This window comes from Anopheles funestus, chromosome 2RL (assembly GCF_943734845.2).
Source record: "Anopheles funestus chromosome 2RL, idAnoFuneDA-416_04, whole genome shotgun sequence".
Lineage (NCBI taxonomy): Eukaryota > Metazoa > Arthropoda > Insecta > Diptera > Culicidae > Anopheles > Anopheles funestus.
The window spans coordinates 22,567,156-22,590,265 of NC_064598.1; the positions used below are offsets into that span (position 1 = coordinate 22,567,156).

The following is a 23,110-nucleotide window of genomic DNA, read 5'->3' on the forward strand; positions in this document are numbered from 1 at the left end:
ACCATAAGGATGGGCACCTTTTTTTTTGTTGGGTGGCACATTTGTGACGGTGTAACGTAATGCGATAAAGGACAAGGATGGTGATAAGTTGCCACATCGAAGCGAGGGAAAGTACAGCATACAGTGTGATTGATGGTTGTGAATTTTAACGGCGTTGGTAGGATGTATTTTATGGTACCGTTTAAGAAGAGAGGATTTTTTTTCTATTTTGACTAAACACGCCTAGAATGCAGAAATGATGTAAATGTGAACAGTGAATAAAAAAAAAGCAAATCTCTTAGCCGTATATTTTTAGTACAAAACTAACAAAAATGAAGTTAATGATGGCTTAAATAAGAATGACAAAAAGTCTTATAATAGAGTTATAAAAACAAATCATGGGGAATGTCCTGATGGGATTTGAAATCCGGTCCCTTAAATCACTATATTTAATTAAACATAAATTGAGGCTATGGAAATAACTAATATAAAGCTTTTAATAACTATTAAACCCTACTGAAAACTGATGATTTTTCCTAAATAATTTAAGCATTTAATTGTTAGTTTTGTTGCTGAATTTGCTGCTTACTCAGTAACAAATGTTATAATCAGTAACAGAGTAATAAATCTAAAGAGGAGAAAATAAAGGTATTAAATCTCGTAACAATTATGATTTATGGAAAAGTGTTAAGAATATTATGAATAAAACATGTTATTCCCAGCTGATTTTATAGATAAATAACTCTATTTCGCTCTCCGTATAACACCAAAAGACCGTACCCCATAACAGCTACAACGAGAGTTCAAAAGTATGCATATTGTTTAAAAGCTCGTTAATGTAAATTTACATCTAAATACATTCAGCTCCGTATCTGTCACGATAAAGTTTGTTAGCCCACCCTATGGCGATGCTTCTGATCGCTTTATTATGACACCCATCACCCGTCTGTTTTAATGAAAATTCCTTAAAGAGCAATAAAGCTGTCCTTTCTGATAACGAAATGCGAAGAAAACTTGTTGTTTTTTTTCATTTCGAAACTACAATATACCAGCACAAATGTGTCCTGTTGCTATTCCAAAACTCTAAACCGAAAAAAATAATACACAAACCCTCTCTCCATCCGTCCCCTTTTTGGCTCCTAAAGCATAATGCAAACTGCATTGCAATCCGTGCATTATTTCCCTCCTGCATTATAGTCCTGCACCCGTGCACCGGATCAGAGATATCAAATTATCAAACCCGACCCGAGGTGCATTCCCACTTTCGCCTAATCTTGGCTTTCGCATTGCCATGGCAAAGTAAAACCGTAAGCTGCCATATGCACTTTACGGTCTGCCAGCGGTCTGACCTGACTTGCAGTTTGCAACAACTGCCGGCTTCTGCTATCACCGAACGGGACGAGAACAAGCAAAGGGGATGGGTTTACACGAGCATACCACGGTGCTTTGCTTGCCAAAGGGGAGAATGTGTCCAATCTTGCAACTTACGTGTGTTTCGTCTTCCCCGTACATCCATCGGTGAAACAAGCCGAAGAACTAGGTAAAGTAGCATGTTTCGTTCGCTTTAAACGAACTCCTTGTCGTTCGCACGCCATCTCTATCGCTCTTCCTTTGCAAGTTCTTTGCTTCCCTGTTACTCCTGTTAGACTTATTTCTAATCTCATGAATTATGAACGTAGCTCCTAAGGTGACACCCGTACGCGTCTCCACCACACTTGAGCATCCACTACTGGCGCATTCCTGACCCCGAATGGTAAATGGAACGGATGGCAATGTCAACCATGTTCCTCCACCTTGGAATGCTTCAAACACCGTTAACAATTCATGCAATTCTGCACCGGATATACTGGGCACGGGTGTAAACAGGTTGGAGGACACTTTTGCAAGCAGAAGGCTCACTTACGGAGTCATGACATACCGTCAGGTGGGTTGGATAATAAGGCACCGTTCCAAACAGGTACCAGACACCCGTAGCCATATCATTGCCATTGCTTTGCCAATGAATGCGAATGACGTCAGTGGAAGGTAAGGAACGACGACGACGACTCCACGAAAGGACCGCTGGGAAAACAGCGGCTTTCAGCTTCGTATGTTACAGTACGTACGCGGTGTGCTTCTTCGTTCAAAAGTTACTGATCATCTCCATCCTTAAGACGCGTTGGTGTGATCCAAAGGATCTTCCTCGTCTTTTACTCTTTTCGCAGCATGGCCAGAGGTGAATACAAGAGAACCACTTTCGCCGTGTATGTGGCTTGTTTCGGAGGCAATTTGCGTACCGTTTCACCACCACTTTGTCGGTGCAATGTACGAAGAAAAGCTTTTTCACTTATCTGGCCGAACAATGTGAAGAAGAATACACTTGACGGTCGTTGTAAAGCTGGTTGATTGTATGCAGCATGCATTCCAATTTTCGTTCGGAGATTACAGGTTAAAGATAACTATCAACTTAACGCAAAAAAAAGTTTATTACAATTATTATGGTAACGTATGGTCGTATAAATAATTCAATAAGATTCGCATATAATTCCAAAGAAAGGATAAGATTGGTAACAAAATGTTTTGTTTGCTTACTCATTCAAGATCATCATAAGTAATAAATTAAAGACGGTAAATTCAGTGAACAATAATGTTTCTGTATCTTTACTTTTTTTACCTAAAAAATATTTAACGAAGTAGAAAGCTGGGGTTTGATTAAATACAAAAAGGTTTTTTCTATTTACATATTCAGCCAGCCAATTTTCATTAGCCTTTAGGTAAAACTCCTGTTTCTACCCCATTTCAATGTTTTTGGTTTTGCTTTTTGTAAGGGATTTTGTTCATGTTTTTCTTTCATCTCTCCATGTTTGCTAATCTCGTATGGAACGAATAAATGAATTCTTAAGAAGCGAATTAATGAAGCACAATTTCGACACAGCTCTACGCTCATTATAATCATACTGCTAACGCATCAATTTTAAAAGCAATACCTACAAACGTTGTTTAATTCTGCACCTACGTGGAACGTACCAGAAGCAAGATGCTTCGGAGTAAAACACAGTGCAGAGAAGAATAACAAATTTATTTGGTTTTTGCCCCAAACAAATTGCATCGAAATTGCTATAATAAAAAATATCCTATTTGCTTAATAAAGAAGCAAACCAAAATAATAATCATTGTAATAATTCAAAAGGGATGACATAGTATGACCTTTATAAACTGGTTTTACTGTTGAAATTTATTTATTGCCCCTTTCGATAAATTGCTCCATTTATTCATACTGAAAATTATTAAATCTATCTTAATTCTATTTGCTGCATATTACAATAATAAGTTTTTAATCCAGTCAAAAAATCTTAGTTATAGATTGTACTATCGTAAATTATAAAATATTAAATATTTCCCTATATTATCCGTTTAGATATTTGTGCCTTACACCCACAGTGGTTAAGACGTACCAACCTCAAATAATAATATTCAAATCAATCAATTTACGCATCAGATTATAAAAAATCAATTACAGAAACCTTATCATACCTGCAACCTTAATCATCGAATAAATCAATGGTACTGAATAGAGCAAAAAATAGAAGAAAAAATACACCAAACCACTTGTACAATCTTTCGGCCTTTCATTTGATACCTTCCACCACCGATCAGAAGAAAAACAAACCTTTCCCAACCTTCTCTCTCTCACCCCCCTTTCATTTTCTGCATTTCTCCCCTTGTGTTACCCTTTGTTACCATTACGCATCACCACCCAACAACGCAGCGGAACCAATTCATCGCGGCATTCGCTAAAAATAATTAACCCATCAAAGTGTGCGAAAGAGTGCACGAACGATCGGGTCCAACAACATCATCATCAGCAGCATCATCATTGCCATGGACCTGATGCTGATGGTGCTGCTCGTCAACAGTTCGAGCTCGAGTGCCGTAAAAAAATGACCGAACGATATCGCGCAGTTTTCGCATTCGTAAGCAAAAATCTTCATCCACAGTCGATGATCGTGAGCGAGGCACCGTACGCAACGGATTGGATATGGCGGGTAGGTTGTAATAATCTTCTTGTTTATGTTTTCATATTGGCCGCGCCGTGTCCGGGCCGGTGGTTTGTGGCGGATGTGTAAAGTGTGGTGCGTGCCTACACCGAACGAAGCCAGCAGTGGCAGCAGTGGCAGAAGAAGATCGAAAAAATAAACGATCTCACAAACAAACACCCCGTCGCTGTGTGTCTTCATGCCATTTTCGCAACCCTTCCTCCCTTCAATTGATTGTGCGACTGGGTGTGTGCCTGTGTGTCGCATTTCTATTGCGATCCATCAGACAGTAAGGAAAAGGTTGTTAGATGAATTTAGGTTAGATGCGGTCATCAGGGCGGTAAGGGCTCGTTCCCATCCAGAGCAATTGCTCACATTTGCCATTTCAATTAACGGACATACTCTGCGTCCTGTGTTTTCTTTGCCCATAAAACAAAAATAAACACACGAGAATCAAGATAAAAAAAAAGTATCCGCAGGCATCCCCAAGTGTATTGCATCCAATGGAGAAGGAAAGAAACGATCATTACTATTACTATTCCCGCATCCATTTAGTTTGCAGGTGCATAACAATAACTCCAAACGATACGATAAATATAGCGAAGGCTTAACAAGTGATCATAAATTGTGCTCCACTCCATGGCAGGGATCGTTTTTCTGTTGATAAATGCACTTAACATTGTATGGCGCTCCGTACACGGTGAAGTTGAAATTTATTTATCAACGATGTACCAATTGGCTAGCTGCTAACTGCTCCTGGACCCGAACGGTTACCCGCCCATAGCTAATTGACGTTTGTCTAATCGATCGGACGTGTGTTTTTTTAAGTCGACACTGCTCGCACAACTTTGTTCTGCTGTACGGTAGCAATGCAGTTTCGATGGTTGCGTCACGGCAAAGATGATAATAAAAATGATGCCTAAATATACCCCCCAGGCCATCTTTACGCCGTTGCGACATTTGTCTGTACCTTATCAATTGTCGACACACATTATCATCTTTATCATTCGCAATAAATAAAGGGGAAAAAAATCTCCACTATCTTTCCTCATGGAATCGCTACCGATTCGTAACTCATTAGTAACACGTGTTTAAAAAAAGGAAGATTAAAAACGGCATCATTTATCATGCGTCGTCTTTATGTCTTGCAGTGGTTGGATGGATGACTGTTTTCGGGTGTATTTTATACATTAGAGATTATGCTGGTAGTAGTACTAATAGTATCCTGGTGGTAACAATTGACGTCTGTAAATTGTGCAATATAGATAATAAATCGTTATTCAATTGATTAAAATTAGAAACTGGACAGAATAAAACGGTGTTCAAAATGTTTAATCAGCTTATAAACGCACAACTGAATTTAGAAAGTTAACATAAGTATCAATATTGCATACTTTAAGGCGTTACAAATCAATACAAACACAGGCAACATTGCTAGGAGTGGATAAATACACTTAAAAACCGTTTATTAAATTTCAGATTTCGAATTTTTGACAAAATTCTAATAATAGAGAAAATTAATCAACAATTATTGAGTTTTTTTTTCTACATTAGATTACTTTGAAGTCTAATTTACGCATATTAGGGAATTATTTTAAGGTTAAAATATATATAAAAAAACTAATTCAAATTCGAAATGATCAATCAGCAACTAAAACAACTATAAAACAGATACCTTCAGCTCCGCTTTTCATAGCTATAATCTTCATCTTGGGTACAAGCATTAAAGCACCTACCAAACATGCTTTTTATAGGCGCAGTTTTAATTTTTCTCATGTCATACACAAGCGTAACGCCACTCATGCGTATACACATAAGCCCCCAAAAACTCATTCTTTTACGTGCGTGCTATTATTCACCTCGCTTTCTCTAACACCTGTTCTGTCGCACGGTTATGCAAGGACAACAAACGACCTCACTCGAACACTGCCTTACACCGGGTCATGACAATGATAAATACCCAGAGGGTATCGCTGGGTCTACAAACGCGCCTTCGCGTATCCCAAGCAAAAGCACAATTACGCATTTGATCTACATCCCAACGGGTGGTTTGGGGAGGGGGGGGGGCGATGTTCCACCCTGTGTTTGTGGGGTGTCTAAATTTCACTCACTATCACACCGTTTGAGACAGAATAAATAAACCAGAAACAAAGTTCCAGCCCAGCCCAACCTTTGAGCGTTTTTCCAACCGGTGAAGGAACCCTCTACTCATCACAATGAAATCGTCGTTTCGAAAAGTTACCGAAAAAAAAAATTAAAGCAAAAAAATTACCAAGCAATCAGTCATGAGCATACGAAAGAAATTTGCCTTTAGCTTTAGGAGGTAGGAAAACTCTGAAGCCGGACCAGCTCTGGGAGTAGCGAAATGACAGGCATTTTTCCGTGGTAATTACATTTCCATTCAGGTGTGGTGAGATGAGATGTGAGCAAAAGGTAAAACATTCAATTCAACCGTCTTATAAGTCGAATTAACTCTTTCATAATACGGTCTTTAGCCAGTGGTAATAAAGTTGTAAGGATAAGTTTGAAAAATTATGTTTTAGGGCTTCTAAAACATCAATATGACTGTTTCTAATTCTGCCTTAAAAACTGCAGCTAAGAACGCTTTCTTTGTGGAAATATTTTACCCTTTTACTTTCTCACTAGGAAATTTAACTTCCAGGTCCTTTAGAAGAAAGAGAAATATATATAAGATACTTCCCCTTTTTGTCTTTAAGCCCTTCAAAAAGATTTGTGACTTCAAGTTGCAGATTTAGTGAAGCACTCAATAAAATGATGTACAAAACTCAACAATGCTTTGAACAATCCCCAGCACTAAGCGGGATCTGTTTCGTTTGGGATCCTTAACAAAATATTGCATTGAAACATTAACAATATCGACGAAGTATTTACAGCAGCTGTTATCGTGAAAGTTTACTCTCTTATCGATCAAATTAAACTCGCGGCATGGAAGAAGATTTCCCTAAGCTGGTGAAGGTTGTTTAATGTATAAGTTGGTGAGAAGAAACAAGTGGAATCGATATAACGTTTTGTATTTGTCAATTCTTCAGTAAAGAGCAAGTATTATGTATACAGATTAAATTAAAATTGAATAGAAAACTGTTTGTGAAATAAGGATATTCTTTTGTTGGCATTTGTCCTCTCATAACGTAAATATACTAAGAAAATATTAGATGATAAACTGAAGCTTATAATACTACTTTGCTACCGCTTCTCATCACCAAACCAATTCTACCCGTTTTCTTCTGACGGTTATCTCGATACCGCTTTGCGAAAATACACCGAACAGCTTCTCTATAACTTGTTACTTAAAGAGAAAGTTCTTGAGAGAATCTAGAAGAAACTTCCTGCAAAAAGCACTCTATATCTTCCAAGAAAGTTGGTTTAATCTGCAAGCGAGATACGAGTCATGAATGAACTAAAACCTTGCAAATTCTCGCAAATCTTAATAGTCTCAATAGTACTGATAATTAAATAAAAATTGTTATAATCAATAATGTACTAAATTCTCATCAACTGCAACCAAGTTTAAAACTTCCGTATCGAAAACTTACTCAAAACTTAAAAGAAATCACTGTGACTGTACTGTAAAAAGAAAACAAACTCAATTTTATTTAAGAAATAGAAGCACATGTACGTAAAGCTTCCAAAAATATTTATATAAAACATCCCATGTCACAAGTGCAGCACAATCTCAGTAGAATAATTAAAACTAAACAAAAGAAGCAGAAAAGAGTTGTGAACTTTTCAACCACACTTTAATCAACTTATACCTCCTCCCCTGTAACTGATTCAATCAGTTCATCACAATTTGATATCTCTGAGTTAATCTCTCCAAAACCTTATCAAAATGTACCATAAATCCTAACAAGCTTGATCAGCTCTCGCTAAGCTATCGTGACGAGCTATTTAGTCGCTAACGTTAAAGCTTTCGTTCGAAAGAAAGAAGAAAAAAAAGGAACATACCGCACCAAATCGCAAAACAGCTTCGTTCGTCGCGACGGTCTCTACGCAACGTTGGACGCAAGGTAAGCGTTCAAGAAGCACAATCCAATTAGCATAATGATAAACCATGATTTGGGGGGCCAAATGTGCAGGGTAATTTCACGCCAAATCCTACCATGAAATATGCTGCGTTAGATGAGTTTTTAAAGGTAGACTTTACTTTAAAGGTAGACAAACATAAACAACACCTTTGTAGATAGGATAATAGTTTAAGAAAAATCCCAAATGTTTTTCGTAAACGAACACCTGGTCAAGAAAACCAGAACCAAAACTTTTCGTGGCATTAAATCGAGCACTACTTAACTCAGATCATCAATCAACCGAACTATCGAACGAGACGCACTTCAGCATACGCTGAACATCTTCTCCGATCTGTATATCCCGATCATTCCCCCTTCACAGAATTCCAGGAATTTTCCAACACTAAATCACATTTAGTAGCGAAAACGAAAAGAAAAACGAACAAAATAAATCGTCACTCTCGGGTGTTCGCCGGGCCGGGTAAGCAACTGTTTGAAAGGTTGTCTCGTAAATAAAATGCGTTGCTCGTGGCGGAAGCAGCGGGAGTAACCGTAACCTTTCCTTCTACAATCGGAACGGATTGGACTAAGCGATACTTTATGGTTTAATATGGTTAAATTCTGTTCGCCTAGAACTAGAAGAAAAAGTGGGGAATGGAGAAAGGGAGAAATATTTTTCACCTTGTTAAAAACTGCAGCAATGAAGCTTGTTCATTGCCCGTGAAAGTTATTACTGACACAAACATTTAGACGGTTAGACTGTGGAATGTAAACCTTTTTTCTTTACCCATTCGGTAAGTAACCAAAAGAAAGGTACAAAACTTCCCATAGCTACCTATCAATAAAGAGGGAAAGCAAACGAACAGCAGCCATCGGTCGGTACTTACCTTTTCCATTAAACTTTCCGCACGTCGTGCAAAAGAAGCGCGGCGATCCTGTGCACTGCTCATGTTTGTCCGCTTCTTGTTCGCTGGCAGCCGAAAGACGATGAGTTACACCACAGCAAATGGATAATGGAACACACACTTAGAGTGTACACTTTTCTAACGCACTTTGTCTCGGCTATTTGTTTGGCCCGTTTTTCTTGCCTTTTATCTCACTTTAAATCACTGTAAGCTGTTGGTTGGAAACACCGATTAAAGCACACTCAGGTGGGAAACGAAATTGTCCTGTCAAACTGTTGACGCAGGTTCACGTTGGTTTGGCAAAACACACTGGCAAAATTTTGGGCAAAAAGCAACGACAAAAGAAGACCCTTTTTTTAACTGCTTTCCCTATTTACATCAATCTTGTGCCTTTGATGGCGCTGCATGGCCAATGGTGGAACATAATTAATCAATCAATGATACATCACTTGAGCATGTTGGGAGTTTTTCGGGTACGATATTATGAGGGTAGGTTCTTTTTTTCCCCCGTTACCGATGACTAATAATAAGCTAAACGCTTCTTTGAGTGATTTAAAAGCGTAGAAAATGATGTGAAATCGAGCAGAAATAATTGTAATTGAGCTTTTGTTAAAGGGTGCCTTATAACAATGCATTGTTGACAAAGAATTATGGTTTTTTTTTTCATAAACAAACTCATAAAGTAAAGAAAGAACTTTTTTTTAAAGTTCTCAGAAGCCTAGAACTGATACTATAAAAATAAATCACTCATTGAATTCGTCATTCAGTTCATTTTTGTTTTTTATTTCTGATTCACAGTACCACAATTTATTTCGAATTTATGGATGCTGAAAAAGCTATTTAAAATATATTTAGATTTAATTTTAATTTGAAACAAACGATTTTCTTCCCGCCAGAATCAACTTCACTTGTAACGGATTGATTTTTTTTTATGATTAACACACCCAGCTCATTACCAAGAATAACCGTTCCCTTATCAACTCGCTTACGATTACGTGTACACGATTACACGCCTGCATTAATCATGCACTAATACCCCGTCTTAAGAAATTGGGAAGGACACCGTTCTGAAACGAAACCAACACGCAGTGGTGTCAACAATCACCAATAATTACCACCCTTTTGCCGTACATGGTGCGAACGTTACACGTGACGGAATTCAACTAAAATCCACCACCAAATGCACATTTGACGAGCGAAAGAAACTGGCGTCTTATCAACAAACGGTTTGCTAGTTATGTCCGTCCGTGTGTGTGTGTGACTGTGTGTGTGTGTTTTTTTTCGCCACATTAAACCCCACCCCGTCATGATAAGAATGTCGAATGTTTGGACATTAAGACGGCAAGCTACACGCTAGACACCCGCCGATGGACAGCTGTTTGGCGCAAAACCCGCGAGCAGCCACTAGTTCGACAGCGCGCCTTCGATAAGCGCTGCAACAATTGAACGCGGCAAGGGACGCTAATAAAGCGCCACCACTCAACGGTGGCCAGTGACAGGCCACTAAATGTAAGTGTCAGGGAAAGATAAAATTAACCTTTTTAATGTTCGTTCATCACACTCCGCCAACAGGTTTGATGGGTCGAGCGCGAAATTATTGGATGGAAAATCGTTGGTAACTCCTACCATAAGTGCGTACCGGCATTGTTAAGAGCTTTTGTTACTCCAGCAACACGTTGTGTTAGCAATTTGGGGCGCAATCCTACCGATCCTGACATCACCATGCCAAAGAGATTTATACATCACGTCTTGCCGTGAAAATCAAGCTCAATCACATACTTCCAAACAAACCAAAAAAAAAAAATAGCTCTTTGGAATGGTCTCATAAACGCGATATAACTGATCGTTATCGGAAGCAACGAGGGGGGGCGACATTACAATAAAAAAAAACCCCAACGCCAATTCGATCCCCATGTCCGGCTGTCGTAAAGTGGTCAGTGGCAATTATATTCTCATCACTGATACTGAGTTCCAGCGTGTTGTACAAATACGTACCGGAATGTACCGGGATACCGGCAGGTTTGTGTCGCCATACTGCGAATGCAATATAAACTCCAGTACACAACGAAGACTTCGTTCGGTTACATGGTCGTAGGGTAGGTGTGTGAAGCACATAACGCACCGCCACAGAACATGAGGACGATAAGTTTTAATTAAATCGAGCTCTCCACCAGCGTAAGAAGACATCCCAGAACGATGTGTTTTGTTGGGGACGGGAGGTGGAACATCAGGAAGAACGTTGTACACACGCACGACCGAAGGCTTTCCTCTCATTGCTCCAGCGTTCCATAGCCGGGGTGCATGTAGCGTTTCGTTAAATTATACCAAACGACCCGTTTGCCTTCGTTTGCCAACGGCGTAACCGGGAGGGAGCTAGTTTTGGATCTTCGTGAGCTAGTTACGATCGTAACGGTTTGTGGAACGTTGTCCCATTCACCCGGGAGCGCCATGGTATGCCACTCGGGTGACGCTGCCACTGCTGCTGCTGCTGCATCCAAAAACAAGTAAATTAACTTTAATTACTATTTATTGCTTGCCGTTTGTTTATCGGGACCGATAATGCCTAGCCTTGCCAGGGGTACCACACGTCGCAGCGTCGTACGATTGGAACCAAGCGGTAAAGTGTGCGCATAATTCAACTTCTCATTTATAGCGATCCAGACACAAACCGGACAAAATGGTCGAGTGTTTTTTGGTGTAACGAGATGCGGAATACATCACAGACAACGATCATTGTGTCCCTCATCTTGAAGCGCGTGTCTCGCGCAAAACCGCTGTCGTACGGATGGGAACGTCTAGCGCCACCTACTGGGTGTGACATGTTTGAGTTTTGTACCGATCGATAAGCTACCCAATTCTTGCTCCGGGCACGTACACGTGTGAATGTGGTAACGTTATCGAAACATTAGTGCGCGCCGTAACGCGGGGCGAACGTAAGCCCCGGCGAGTTCCAAGGGGCAAAAACAAAACGACAACAATAAGGGGCAAACCGAATTCCTCCTAAAAACCGCCCTATCCCCCGTCCCAATGTAAACAAACAGAAGCACTACAAACGCCGTGGGTTGCTACAGCCGAAACCGTTGCGGTTTCGATTTCAAACAGCTCCGGGGCGTGTTCATTTGACTTTATGATTTTCCATCAATTTGTTAAAACCGATATCGACGATCGTGTACTGACTGCAGACAGCACCGAAAGAAGTACTGCATCTACGAAAGGGGATGTAAATAATTCTTAACAGAGAAAAAAACAACAACACAGTCACACAATGCCAATGAATGATAATCTTTGTTGCGACAAGTGTTGCAAAACTGGTAAGCGGACAACATCGAACTAACTTTAGCTGGAGTGTTGTTTATACACTTCTATTATAAATTTTCATCAGCAGAAAATTGAAAGACTCTTTAACGCGCGAAACGATATTTATGGATGCAAGTGTTTTAAAAACAACGTGTTGATATTTAAAGAAAAATGTGCCAGACTCTTCTTTCGTAATCGTTTCATTGTCGTAAAGTACGTAAATAGTCGTCCCCCCGAAAGGTTTGGCCGATGTTTGCTCAAGCTGCGCAATTATGGAGTCAAATTTGTCTGATAACTTGCGTTATCTTTACACATGTAGCTACAAAGTTCTCTCTATCGAGAATAGAGTCACACTATGATGTACATTGGGTGGGATTTATTCATCCAAGTTAGATATGTTAGCGATTTTTCCTTTTATAGAAACAATTATGTGTCTAATAGACTTCTGATTATTTGCTAATCTTTGAGGTCGTGCACTACTTATTTCCCGAAATTAATTTTGCAATAGTTAACACATTTAATTTTAAAAATGGTTTACCTTCCATGCTCGAATAGCTTGTATCATCTTGAAGTAGCTTAACGAAAACAAAATAAAGTCAACAAGCGAACTTATTGGTGACCATATCTTCAACCGCTAAGGAACGAAGACGTGCCTAGAATATTATCAGTTCTGTTTTGCTGCTTTGTACGTTTGCATCGGCTATTATCGACACGTGCGAAAGATTTTTGCAATAAGCGGTCAAACAACCAGAAAGCGAACAACAATTCTTTGCCTTTGATTGATAAATTCGTTTAACCATTTGATTTAATTTGCGACTGAAATCGATCGGTCGGGTTATGGGGTTTTTTTGCCGATCATCCTAATCACTTCGCTGAAAATTGAGAAAAAAAGGTGTGACACCCCAACCAACAAAAGCATTTGCTTGGCTTGGAATGGATTTCATTGGTTTCCCTTACTCATTCCGATCATTTTCCCTTTTTGGCGTACAAGCTGTAACTTTTTAAATGCTCATTAATCGGATCAGCGAGCAGATGGGACCACTACCGACTGGGTGTGTGAATAAAGTGACGGAGATTTAAAAACAATCACAATTACCGATGGGACGGGCGGGGAGGTTTTTTTGTTGTTGTTGCTTGACAGACACCCACTGTCTGTTGTTCTCGATACGTGACACGATCGATGGAGTAGATGCGTTTACCGCTACCGCTATGTTAAAATTAACCATTCAATCTCAATCTATTTTTTTATTCTATTTTCCTACTCTCCTTCACCACCACAAGCGAAACACACCCATAACTGTACAGCGAATTATCCTAAGGACAAATGGCATAGGCACAAAGGTGAAGTTCAAAGTCAACAACAACAAAAAAAATAAAAGAAACAGCCCGATCAGTTGTATGATGATTGCCGATCGCTGCAGCTCGCTGTTCGTTCGTAATCGATGATAGATTTTATGCAACAATTAGTTGCACGAATGTGTACGTGCTTTTATTTCCTTTTTTGCTCCACTCCCTAGTTACCATTTTTCACCGTAAAAAAGATCATTCGTTTAAGAAACAATATGTTTATATTCCAGCGAATTTTGTAACATTTTGTTCATCACACTACCAACGGCAATGATTTCTGCATCTTCATGGGAAATTTTCCTTTTTCCTCACGCGCACACGCATACACGGTCACGGATGAAAATGCATCTAATGACCACACTGGCCGGAAAAACTATACCAACACACACACAGACACACACGCATACACATTGAAGAACAAACCAACGTTTATCTTTGTTTTCCACTTTATCTTAAAGACTTTATCTTTGTTTTCCACCGCAAGCGAATACGAACGCTTTTCCACAGCGTTTACGCTCCGAATCTCCGGAATCCGTCCGATCAGATTACACAAATCAAACTGACCGCCCTCGAATCGACGCAACGGCACAAAACACCCCAGCAGGAGGTGTGTGTTGCACGTTTGTCCGCAGTGTGTCGCTACTACGTTCACACCCTCACACTTACACGCAACCACCGTTTTCCCCCGCACAGATCACCCCCCCCCAGAAAACCATGGCGGGTTTTGTTTCCCCCGTGTTTTTTTGTTGCTTTCCTTCCACTGCGGTACGTGTCACGAAACCGGCGATCTTGATTCTAACGCCTTCTCTAACACTTACGTACACACAGAAACAGCTGGCCGCGTACACACTAAGCAGTCACCCACAAACACCACAAACACGATCATACCGTGTCTTCGATAGATCATCACCTTTAGGGCAGAGGGATGATCGGAGGCGGGGTTTTGGGGTGTAATCGGGGGGGAAAATAATTACCTTCTTTACTTCATTTCCACACCCAGGAGACGTCACTTTACGCTGCTCGAAGTGCAGCATCACTTTGGCACGAAACCATCTGCAGCAACGGTACGGATGGGATAGTTTTTCTTTTTTCTCTCTTTCTTTCGGGTTTTAATACGGTGCGTCGTGTTTTCAACCTAATTGCCGGTATCAGTTCGTCTAGCGTTTGTTTTTTTTTTCTTCGTCTAATCGTGTGGGTGTGTTCTCCATAGCAAAAAAAAGTAAAAACAAGATTTTATAATAGCTTTACCATCTCATTTGCTCTCTCGATCTTTGTCTCTTTTGTTTTTTTGGTTGTATTTTTGAACTCTTTTTTCATATGTACATAAGGGGGTGGTTGTTGTTTTATGAAATACCCTTGTTATTTACTCTCTTTTTATATGTTTTTAAATGAAGACAGAGAGTACATTTAAATCTTTTCTTCTTATCTATATGTTTGTTTTCATATTTTTTTGTAACTTAATTTTTGTAACGTTTTATAAGCAAAATTCTCGTGCAGTACACACACACACAAATTTGAACCAGCACTGTGTGTGCAACAAAATTTATAAAAAGCAAATGTCAACCGTTTTTTAAACCAACTTACCCTCGGCTACAGTGAAATCACCACGTGGAAAAGGGCTTGAAGCAGTGATCCGAGTCATAAAGTAAAATCTTGCATTCATCAGTGTATAAATACTTCGACGAGTTGGCTATTCTTGCGCCGGGAGTTACCCAGTTCATCCCCCATTCATCTTGACACTGCGTGTTGGCACTTCGATACGTTTGAAGCTTACACAAACGCATAACGAATGCAGCGGAGCAGCACCGAAGGGAGAGAACTGTTGGAAAATAAGAACAGCGCCGTTCACTTCTTGTCCTGGTTCGGATTAAGATCGGTGTGACAATTTTAGATTTCATTTCTTTTTGTGTGTTTATTTTTTTCTGCTGTATTTAACTTGGGGAATATTTATGACAACTTCTCCTTCGGTCGCTTCTGTTGAGCAAGATGTTATTGTTAATTTTGGTTTCTTGTTTTAAATTTAAATATATTTTAATAATGTTAATAATGTACAAATTTATTATCTTCTAAAACGCTACTTCAAAACCTTCATCCCCGAAACCTCAGAACCACAACGAGACGTGACGTCGCCCGGTGTAACATATTGCCCTCGGGAGTCATACTGAAGACGCCTCCCACCCCGGGGGGGTTCTCCCTAGGAAGGTACGGATCCGCATTTCACATTGTTTGTTTGCCTAATGATTCTAGGCAAAACCTCGCGGCCCATTATCGAGAGCAAGACGCAGCTAGCAGTTGCGTGCCCGGGGGTTGAACATCCTCTGCAGAGTCCCGGGAAATATGAAAATCTCAGCACACCAAAGACACCGCAAGGAAAGCGTGTTTTGTTTGCGTATGCCCGGCGGTCGATGCAAAGCAGACACATTGTCCGTTGTGCGAGTGTGTGGTTTATTTTCGGGTGAAAAACATCGATCGTGCGAGCATCGTTCACCGGGAGGCAGGTGAGTTATGCATTAGATGCAAACACGGTGAAGCATACGGGTGGCACAACATGAGAACAAACTTCCCAACGTTCGTAACGCCATGAGACGAAGCGATTCCTTTCATGAAGGGCGAAGGGCGTAGCGCCGTGAGACGAAACGGAAGAGGATTGAGCATAGATGCTGGCCTCCCCATTAAGAACCAATGTACGTTCGAAGGATGGTTCAGTAAAAGCCAGATAATTGAGAGAATTTCTTTGGCACCTTACCAACAGCAACAGGTTTGCAAGGATGGCAATCAACAGGAAGCGGATTTTTTATGTTATTGTACGCTTGTCTACCAAAAAAAAAGAAGATGATTATTAGGTCACTTTTTCTCTCTCTTGCTCGAGGGAATTTAAATCCGTATGAATTGCCGTTTATTCATGTCGATATCACTATTCGTGCTTCTTTTTCAAAATTTTATTTTGGTAAAAAGCAAACAACCTTAGTAAATGTTGTTTAGTAAGCTCTTAAGCAGCTTCTGTGCGTAACATTAAGCGATAACGTTAATTATAATGTTTCTGCAAAATCGAATTTTTTAAGGATAACATCAATGCCTCGCAAGCTAGAAAAATCGTGTTCTTTGGGATGATCTTTTGGATATTACAAATGATCCTTCCTCCTTTAACTTGATCTTTCTTCAATCATGCACATGTTTAAAAAAAAGTCTGGAAGTCGAAGAAAGCCATCACTGTTATTAGGGATCAGATTTTGGTAAAAGATCCTGCTGAAAGCGATACAGATCGATCGGTTCAAATTTTTGAGGAGAACTCGTTCCGTCCCTTCGTATGAACGGTAGCGTGGATAGTTGCATAATGATTTGAATACGCACGTGAACTTTACTGATGATGCTAATCAACACGCTAGCTGCATCAAGGCGATCAGCTCATCTAGAACTGATCTCTTTTGATAAAACAGTTTAGCACTTCCAGTCAATTCCGACCATTGGGTGACAGTTTGATTTACATAAGCAGCAGTCCAAACCGCGATGATTAGGAACGATAGCAAGAAAAGGTGCGTTCTCTTCGTGTCTTTTATCCGTTGATGCTCAGCAACAATCCCAATAAGACAAGCAATCGTCACGAGCGCTAATCAGCTGCTGCTGCTGCTGGGTAGATCACTTGACATGGTTGTAACCAGCTCGGACGCAATCGTCCAGCATCACGAAACTAGCTTTCATTAGTAGGAAGTTCATACCTTCCTGTTTCCATCTTCCCCCGGGGGAGTTGGTCTGGTTTTGCCCGGCAAGTAGCAAAACGTCTAATGGCTTCGCTTATTATCGTTCAATTTGCACCATTTAGTAGACGACCGAGTTTGGTGGCATACTATGGTGTGGCTCTTGGTACGGCATACAGCTCCAATTTGTAATATGGAGCAGCTGCGTTTTGTCACACCACCAGTGTAAGTGCAGTGTAGCGATTCCGGACAGTGCGGTTGCAGAGAAGGAAAACGGGACCGGTGTGGTGGCAATTGTGAAAAATCACGACCAACCGCTCATTTCTGGCAATTTCCATTACAAACGAGATGATAAGTGTTACGTGTGGCACGTCAGCGAACCATCGGAAGTACGCTTCCCATGCGAAGATCCGTCGGCTCCTTTCCCTTGTTTGGTTGGACATCCTACCCCTGGTCCTCTTACCGTGTAAAACTCAAACCGACAACGATACCTGTCGCGTATCGTGTCGGTGACGAGAATAGAAAACGGATTGTATAATTTATCATGTGCCTACTGATTCCGATGCAGATGACATGATCGTCTTCGGGGCGGTGTCTCCACAATGCTCTTTTGGTACACGTTAAGTGCGTTGCGAAATCATGCCCGGTAATTGACTGCGCCATCATGATCGCATTTTTTTTTTGCTGTTGTTGTTGATGATGTTCCGGTGTAAACATCCAGCAGATTCTGGGGTGTCAAACTCGTCTGATCACACAACGATCAGACGATCGGACAATGAATGAAGTAATTTAATGTTTTTTGTTTCTGCAAAGATGCTCTCGGGGTTATCAATGTATTCTATAATCATTCTCGCAACGTTTACTATTGATTATTTCGTACTTCTAGCATTAGCTTGTCTCAGCCGTTCAGTTTGATTACAACAATCGGCCGGGTACGATCGTATTCAGTGTACCAAAATGAAACGCATCTTCCAGTACCATTCGCCTACGATTTGTTACGATAAACCAACGGCTGCTATCGTATCGAAAGATGATTACGACAACCGTAGACTACGCGCACTGGAAGGCACACAGTTGCTGGAGCTAATTGTACCGAAAAAATCAGCCCGCACCTGGACAATGCGTACCGGTGACTTGTGTCGCATCTCACTACCAGAAGGATCGCAAGTGGGTGATCTTAATCTGTGGAACCTGGAACACCCACGCACGGAACGTTTCTATTCCGGCAAAACGAGACAGATTCATTCGACGCATCTCAAAACGTACGATCGATTGTGGAGCTGCTTCCCGTACCTTCGGCCGATGGCAACGTTTGTAAAGGATTCGCTCGAAGAGTATGGTATCGATCGGGACGGTGGTTCACTGCACGATGTGGCCGGGACGAGATGCGACGATTACATTTACAAGCTCATTACCGGAGAGGATCGTTACGGCAGTTGCCACAGCTATTTGACAGAAGCGGTAAAGGCGCATGGATTAGCGGAGGAAGATGTGCACGATACGTGGAACATATTCATGTGCACCGGATTTACGAGGGTAAATTTGTTTTTCACAGATTTTTTGTTGCGTTTGTTTAAATTTTACGCTTTATGGTTCGCAGGATACGCAACAATACTTTTGTAAACCTAGTCCAGCTCGGAAGGGTGACTTCATCGAGTTTCTGGCTGAAATGGATCTGCTCGTAGCTCTCAGTGCTTGTCCGCAGGGTGATGTTTCAATACAGGTGGGCCAGAAAGTGCCGGATGAAAAATGTTTCCCCATGAAAGTGGAAGTTTTTAGAGCTACACAGTAAAGGCAATTTATCTTTAGTTGAATGGAATCAAATAGTGCATCTCGGAAAATTATTAAAGTTACTCTTCATAGAATTGGTCATCTTTTGTATCATTTGAACTAATGTAATGAAATGTGCATTATTTAAAAAATTAACCTACACTAATGATTACAGGTGCATATCAACTGCCGTTTTGAATGACAACATAACATACTTTCAACGTACGCAGCCAATAATTGATTTGGAAGGAAAGTGAAGCACTGAAACATATATTATAAACATAGTTACTGTTAAACATTGCACAGTGGGATACCTCCAAAAATCATACAAATATGTTTTTTGTATTATCTATAGCAATTTAAATGTGAAAACCATTTCTATCATTTGAAATTGAGTCAATTTTATATTACTTTTACCACGTCTTCATTAATTCATATTGCATTTACCATTTGATTTTATATTTGTTATTGTTATCACTTAACTTAGTTAACTGTCACTTAACTTGCCCAACCCCTATCCCTAGGTGTTTAGACCAGATTGAGCTGTTGTCATTTTGAAGATATTTTTCCACTCTTTTTTCTATTCGGTGTCCAAAAAGAAGTGAAAGTACGGTTCGTTCTTTCGTTTTTTCCTCGGTTTTCCATTCGCGCTACAGTACGTACCATTTTCAGGAACCTTTTGGAACCGATTGTCGGTGGTTTCAGTGGTGACCAGGGTTCAGCGACATCGAGTGCCAGTGGCCCCCGTATCGTTTGGACGGTGCCGAGCCAGCTAACCGAAAACACACGACCAATCCGTGCACCGGGCTGACCTGTGCGAAAAATATCAACGACCGAACCACCGATCGAAAAAGCAAAACACCGACACCTTCCCGACATACGATGGCTTCCCGTGGTGGACCGATGGTCTTGGGGACAGATGGAACCGACTTCGAGCACAGACAGCGCGTGGCCGCACACTACCAAATCAGGTGCTAATAATTATGCTTCCGCTATGGGATTACGGTGATTCAAAACAACATCGATGTGCTGATGCAAAATGCGTAAACCATCCATCCTGGGAGCCGTACCGTGCAGTGTAGCCATTAGGGGTGCTCATACGTTTCCGTAACTCAAAGTATTCGAATATTTTTCCCCCCTTTTCGGTACTGTGATAGAATTTTGCTTCATTGTTAAAAATAGCCGTACAATCAGGAACGCTACGGGTTTTTGGTGGGTGGGAAGCGCGGCAAGCACAACGACGGTTGGGTGCGAGTTCAATTTTGCGTGCATGTGTGTCAATTGTGAAACGTGTATGTGCATCCTTTCATTGACCGGTGCTGATAGTAGGATAATTGGCCATGAAACGATTTTCCGATACGTCCTTAATCCAACGGGAAAGGGCGCTTTTCTTTCCACAAACACCCAAACCACATACACACGCTTTTCCCTTGGCCAACTTGGATTGGTTTTACCCTGTGCAACGTGTACGTGTGTGACAGGGAGGAAAAACGTTTGTTTTGATGCGGCAAACGTCAGTTGGCGCGTGAAATAGGGGTGATTTTATTTTGACCCGGCCTCGAGTGTGATTCAAATATTTGACTGGTATATTTATATGTTGTATAGAATGAAAAGGCCGAGTAATGCACTTTTGCTAGTATAGATTAGTTTATTTATGTTAAGTTTCTTTAATTTAAGATTGTTGATAAATTCCAATTGAAAATATCATCATCATCATCAATCATACTAATCCGATTCCATTTCCCTTTCTTTTAGCGCCCTCAACAAATCACGGTTAAAGTACTGCATTTTCTTCCACTATCTACTCTTCTTCGTGATGCTGATCAAACTATCCGCCGACATCCTGGACCGGCTCGATATCTTCATACTGGAAATCGAAGAACTGCAAATACCACCTCCGCTCTGGTGGGAATACTTCTGGTGCCTGTCCGTCTTTCTGTCCTTCATTGGTTTGGCCGCCGCACGTGGTAATCGTGTGAACGATATGAAAAAGTATATGGTTGGTATAAGCACGATCGCGTTCGTGCCGCTTCTTTACTGTATCTTCTACTATCTGAACGATGTGCTCGAGTATCTCAGCCTGGAGGAAGGTACCGATCTAGATGATACCGATATATTCGTCTGGCAGGTAATTGTTAGTACCCCGATTGGCAACAGCATACTTTCACGTTTCGAACAAATGTCAACTTAATTTCCTTTCCCTTCTTTCTTTTGTTTCTCTCTTTATCTCTCATTTTCGAACCGCATTTATGTACCTTATTGCTTCATCTTTGTTGTGTTCTGTGCTGCTTTTTAATCCTATGTGGAATTAATTTAAACCCTATGCACTTCATTTCCTACGCCTAACATGTTCTTTGTACACGATTTTTCTTTTTTTTTATTTGCACACCATTCATTTACTCATTTCACGGTTTACAATGTGTTTTTTTTTCTGGTTTAAACAATCCATCTTCCGTAGGGCTATCCGTACGGGTTGCTGTGGTACGGTTTCGTGCTAATGGCCTTCCAGGTGCACTTTTTCTCGCTGTTCTTTGCCTGGAACCTGATCAAAGCCTGGAGAGCACGTGGCGCACTCAAGAAGGGCCAGTAAAGGAATCATACACTCTATCCCATATCTTACCAAATCCGTCATCCGGTGTGCGATACAATCGACAAAGCTCTGCGGCACTCTCTCTCTCTCCCTCTCTCAACACTCAAACCTTACAACGCACCACCAGTCAGAACCACCTCGATCTGAATCCTGTTCGCGAAAACACCGTACGCGCGCTTTGCTCAATTAAAAACTAAACTAACGAAGGGAAGGATGGATAAGCTCCACAAAAATGGGAACGAAGAAATAACCACCCCGTTCGACAAAGACAATATACTTAGTGCGCGAACACTGTAGCACACTGTTCGCTGTTGATGTAAATGGTAGATATTTTGTTTTGTTTGTTTCTCCCTTACTGTTGCTTCATCTGTTAGCATGTGTAATTAACACAACAAATTGCGAGCTAAACGATTAACTTTATGCATGGTATGGCGTGATAGCTCTTACAAATGCTAACAGCAAACGATTGAAACGCCTGCCCCGAAAGCCATTGGCCGTGTGAGCAAACCGATACTGGCACTGGTAATATGGTTTGAGATTGTTTTTTTTGTTTACTAGTTGTTTAAGTAGGGAATTTACAGGAAATAGTTTTCAAATTTTGCTTCCAATCAGTAGCTGTACGTTGTGAAAGATCTAACAGAACTGTCCATCTATTTACGCTGTTGTAGATAAATCTTCTGAATGTGTCTAGTGTTCCCCATACAGACGACCGTTTTATAAATGAATTGTACTTTAGCCATTTGCAAACAGCCTAAACAATGTACCGACCGTACGACACAGAATGAATTGTGTACTATACATTACTCACTTATCAATAACGACTGCAGTGTTATCACCAAAGTGAGAGACGAAGCAAATAACTGGCTGGTCAGAACAACACTCAGGACGATCGTTTGAACTGCGTGGAAACGGAACTGGAACTGGTTCGATCGATTCTATTGTGTTAAAAAGGAAACCATCGATTGCATTAGGTTTTGCCAACTGCCTCGTATCCTGGAAAATGAAGAATGATGTTTGTATTCGGCACTGAGATTTGGATAAACGTTTACATATGTTTTTGTAGCTTTTATTTTCCTATGATTTAGCATTGCACACTGCTACAACAATGAACGAACAATACGTGAGGGATTGATTTTGTTTTTTTGTTTTGCAATTTACTATATTACTTTCGATTGATTTTGCTGGTTTTGTACGCGAAACAGACGGTGGTCATGATATTAAAATGGATTGTACGAACGGAAACAAAACGATAAAGAAACACAAAAATACAGAAAAAAAACACGAAAGGACTGTTAAGATGACATATTTTTTAGTAGAAAACATAACAAAAACCCGTGTAAACGTTATCGACAACTGTTCTTATGAAGTTTGTAGAGAAATTGAACTGTGCTTAAGAGTATATTGAATAAACTGGTTTACTTAAAACGATGTGTCTGGATGTGCTTGATTGCTGCAATTTCCCACAGGAAGTTTATGTTAAATAGCA

General features: G+C 40.5%; 3 protein-coding genes across 5 annotated transcripts in view; 2 read left to right on the top strand and 1 right to left on the bottom strand.

Moving 5' to 3' along the window:
* Nucleotides 1-14,162, bottom strand: part of LOC125764111 (uncharacterized protein ZK1073.1) — a 39,955-nt gene extending 25,793 nt beyond the window's left edge. Inside the window, exons 1-2 of one of the 2 annotated variants that reach the window (XM_049427979.1) lie at nucleotides 14,065-14,162; nucleotides 8,908-9,136 (exon numbers count right to left, since the gene is read on the bottom strand). In XM_049427979.1, coding sequence (XP_049283936.1) covers nucleotides 8,908-8,970 — 63 coding nt within the window. In that variant the 5' untranslated portion in view covers nucleotides 8,971-9,136; nucleotides 14,065-14,162. Of the gene's footprint in view, nucleotides 1-8,907; nucleotides 9,137-13,978; nucleotides 14,001-14,064 lie in introns of those variants that run through there. The other variant, XM_049427980.1, reaches the window with a different exon arrangement.
* A 3,908-nt stretch (nucleotides 14,163-18,070) lies between these two features.
* Nucleotides 18,071-19,129, top strand: LOC125765615 (uncharacterized). The gene is made up of 2 exons (XM_049430947.1): nucleotides 18,071-18,800; nucleotides 18,865-19,129. Exons 1-2 carry the CDS (start codon nucleotides 18,222-18,224, stop codon nucleotides 19,054-19,056), a joined length of 771 nt encoding a protein of 256 aa, XP_049286904.1. The 5' UTR covers nucleotides 18,071-18,221; the 3' UTR covers nucleotides 19,057-19,129.
* Nucleotides 19,130-19,526: 397 nt separating this feature from the next.
* Nucleotides 19,527-23,052, top strand: LOC125765616 (protein jagunal). 2 transcript variants are annotated; one of them, XM_049430948.1, is made up of 4 exons: nucleotides 19,527-19,641; nucleotides 19,707-20,005; nucleotides 20,790-21,168; nucleotides 21,493-23,052. In XM_049430948.1, the coding sequence occupies exons 2-4, from the start codon at nucleotides 19,917-19,919 to the stop codon at nucleotides 21,622-21,624; spliced, it is 600 nt and encodes a 199-aa protein (XP_049286905.1). In that variant the 5' UTR covers nucleotides 19,527-19,641; nucleotides 19,707-19,916; the 3' UTR covers nucleotides 21,625-23,052. The 2 variants fall into 2 exon arrangements, with proteins under 2 accessions (XP_049286905.1, XP_049286906.1); XM_049430949.1 differs by having other exon boundaries at nucleotides 20,790-21,162.
* The last annotated feature ends 58 nt before the right edge of the window (nucleotides 23,053-23,110 follow it).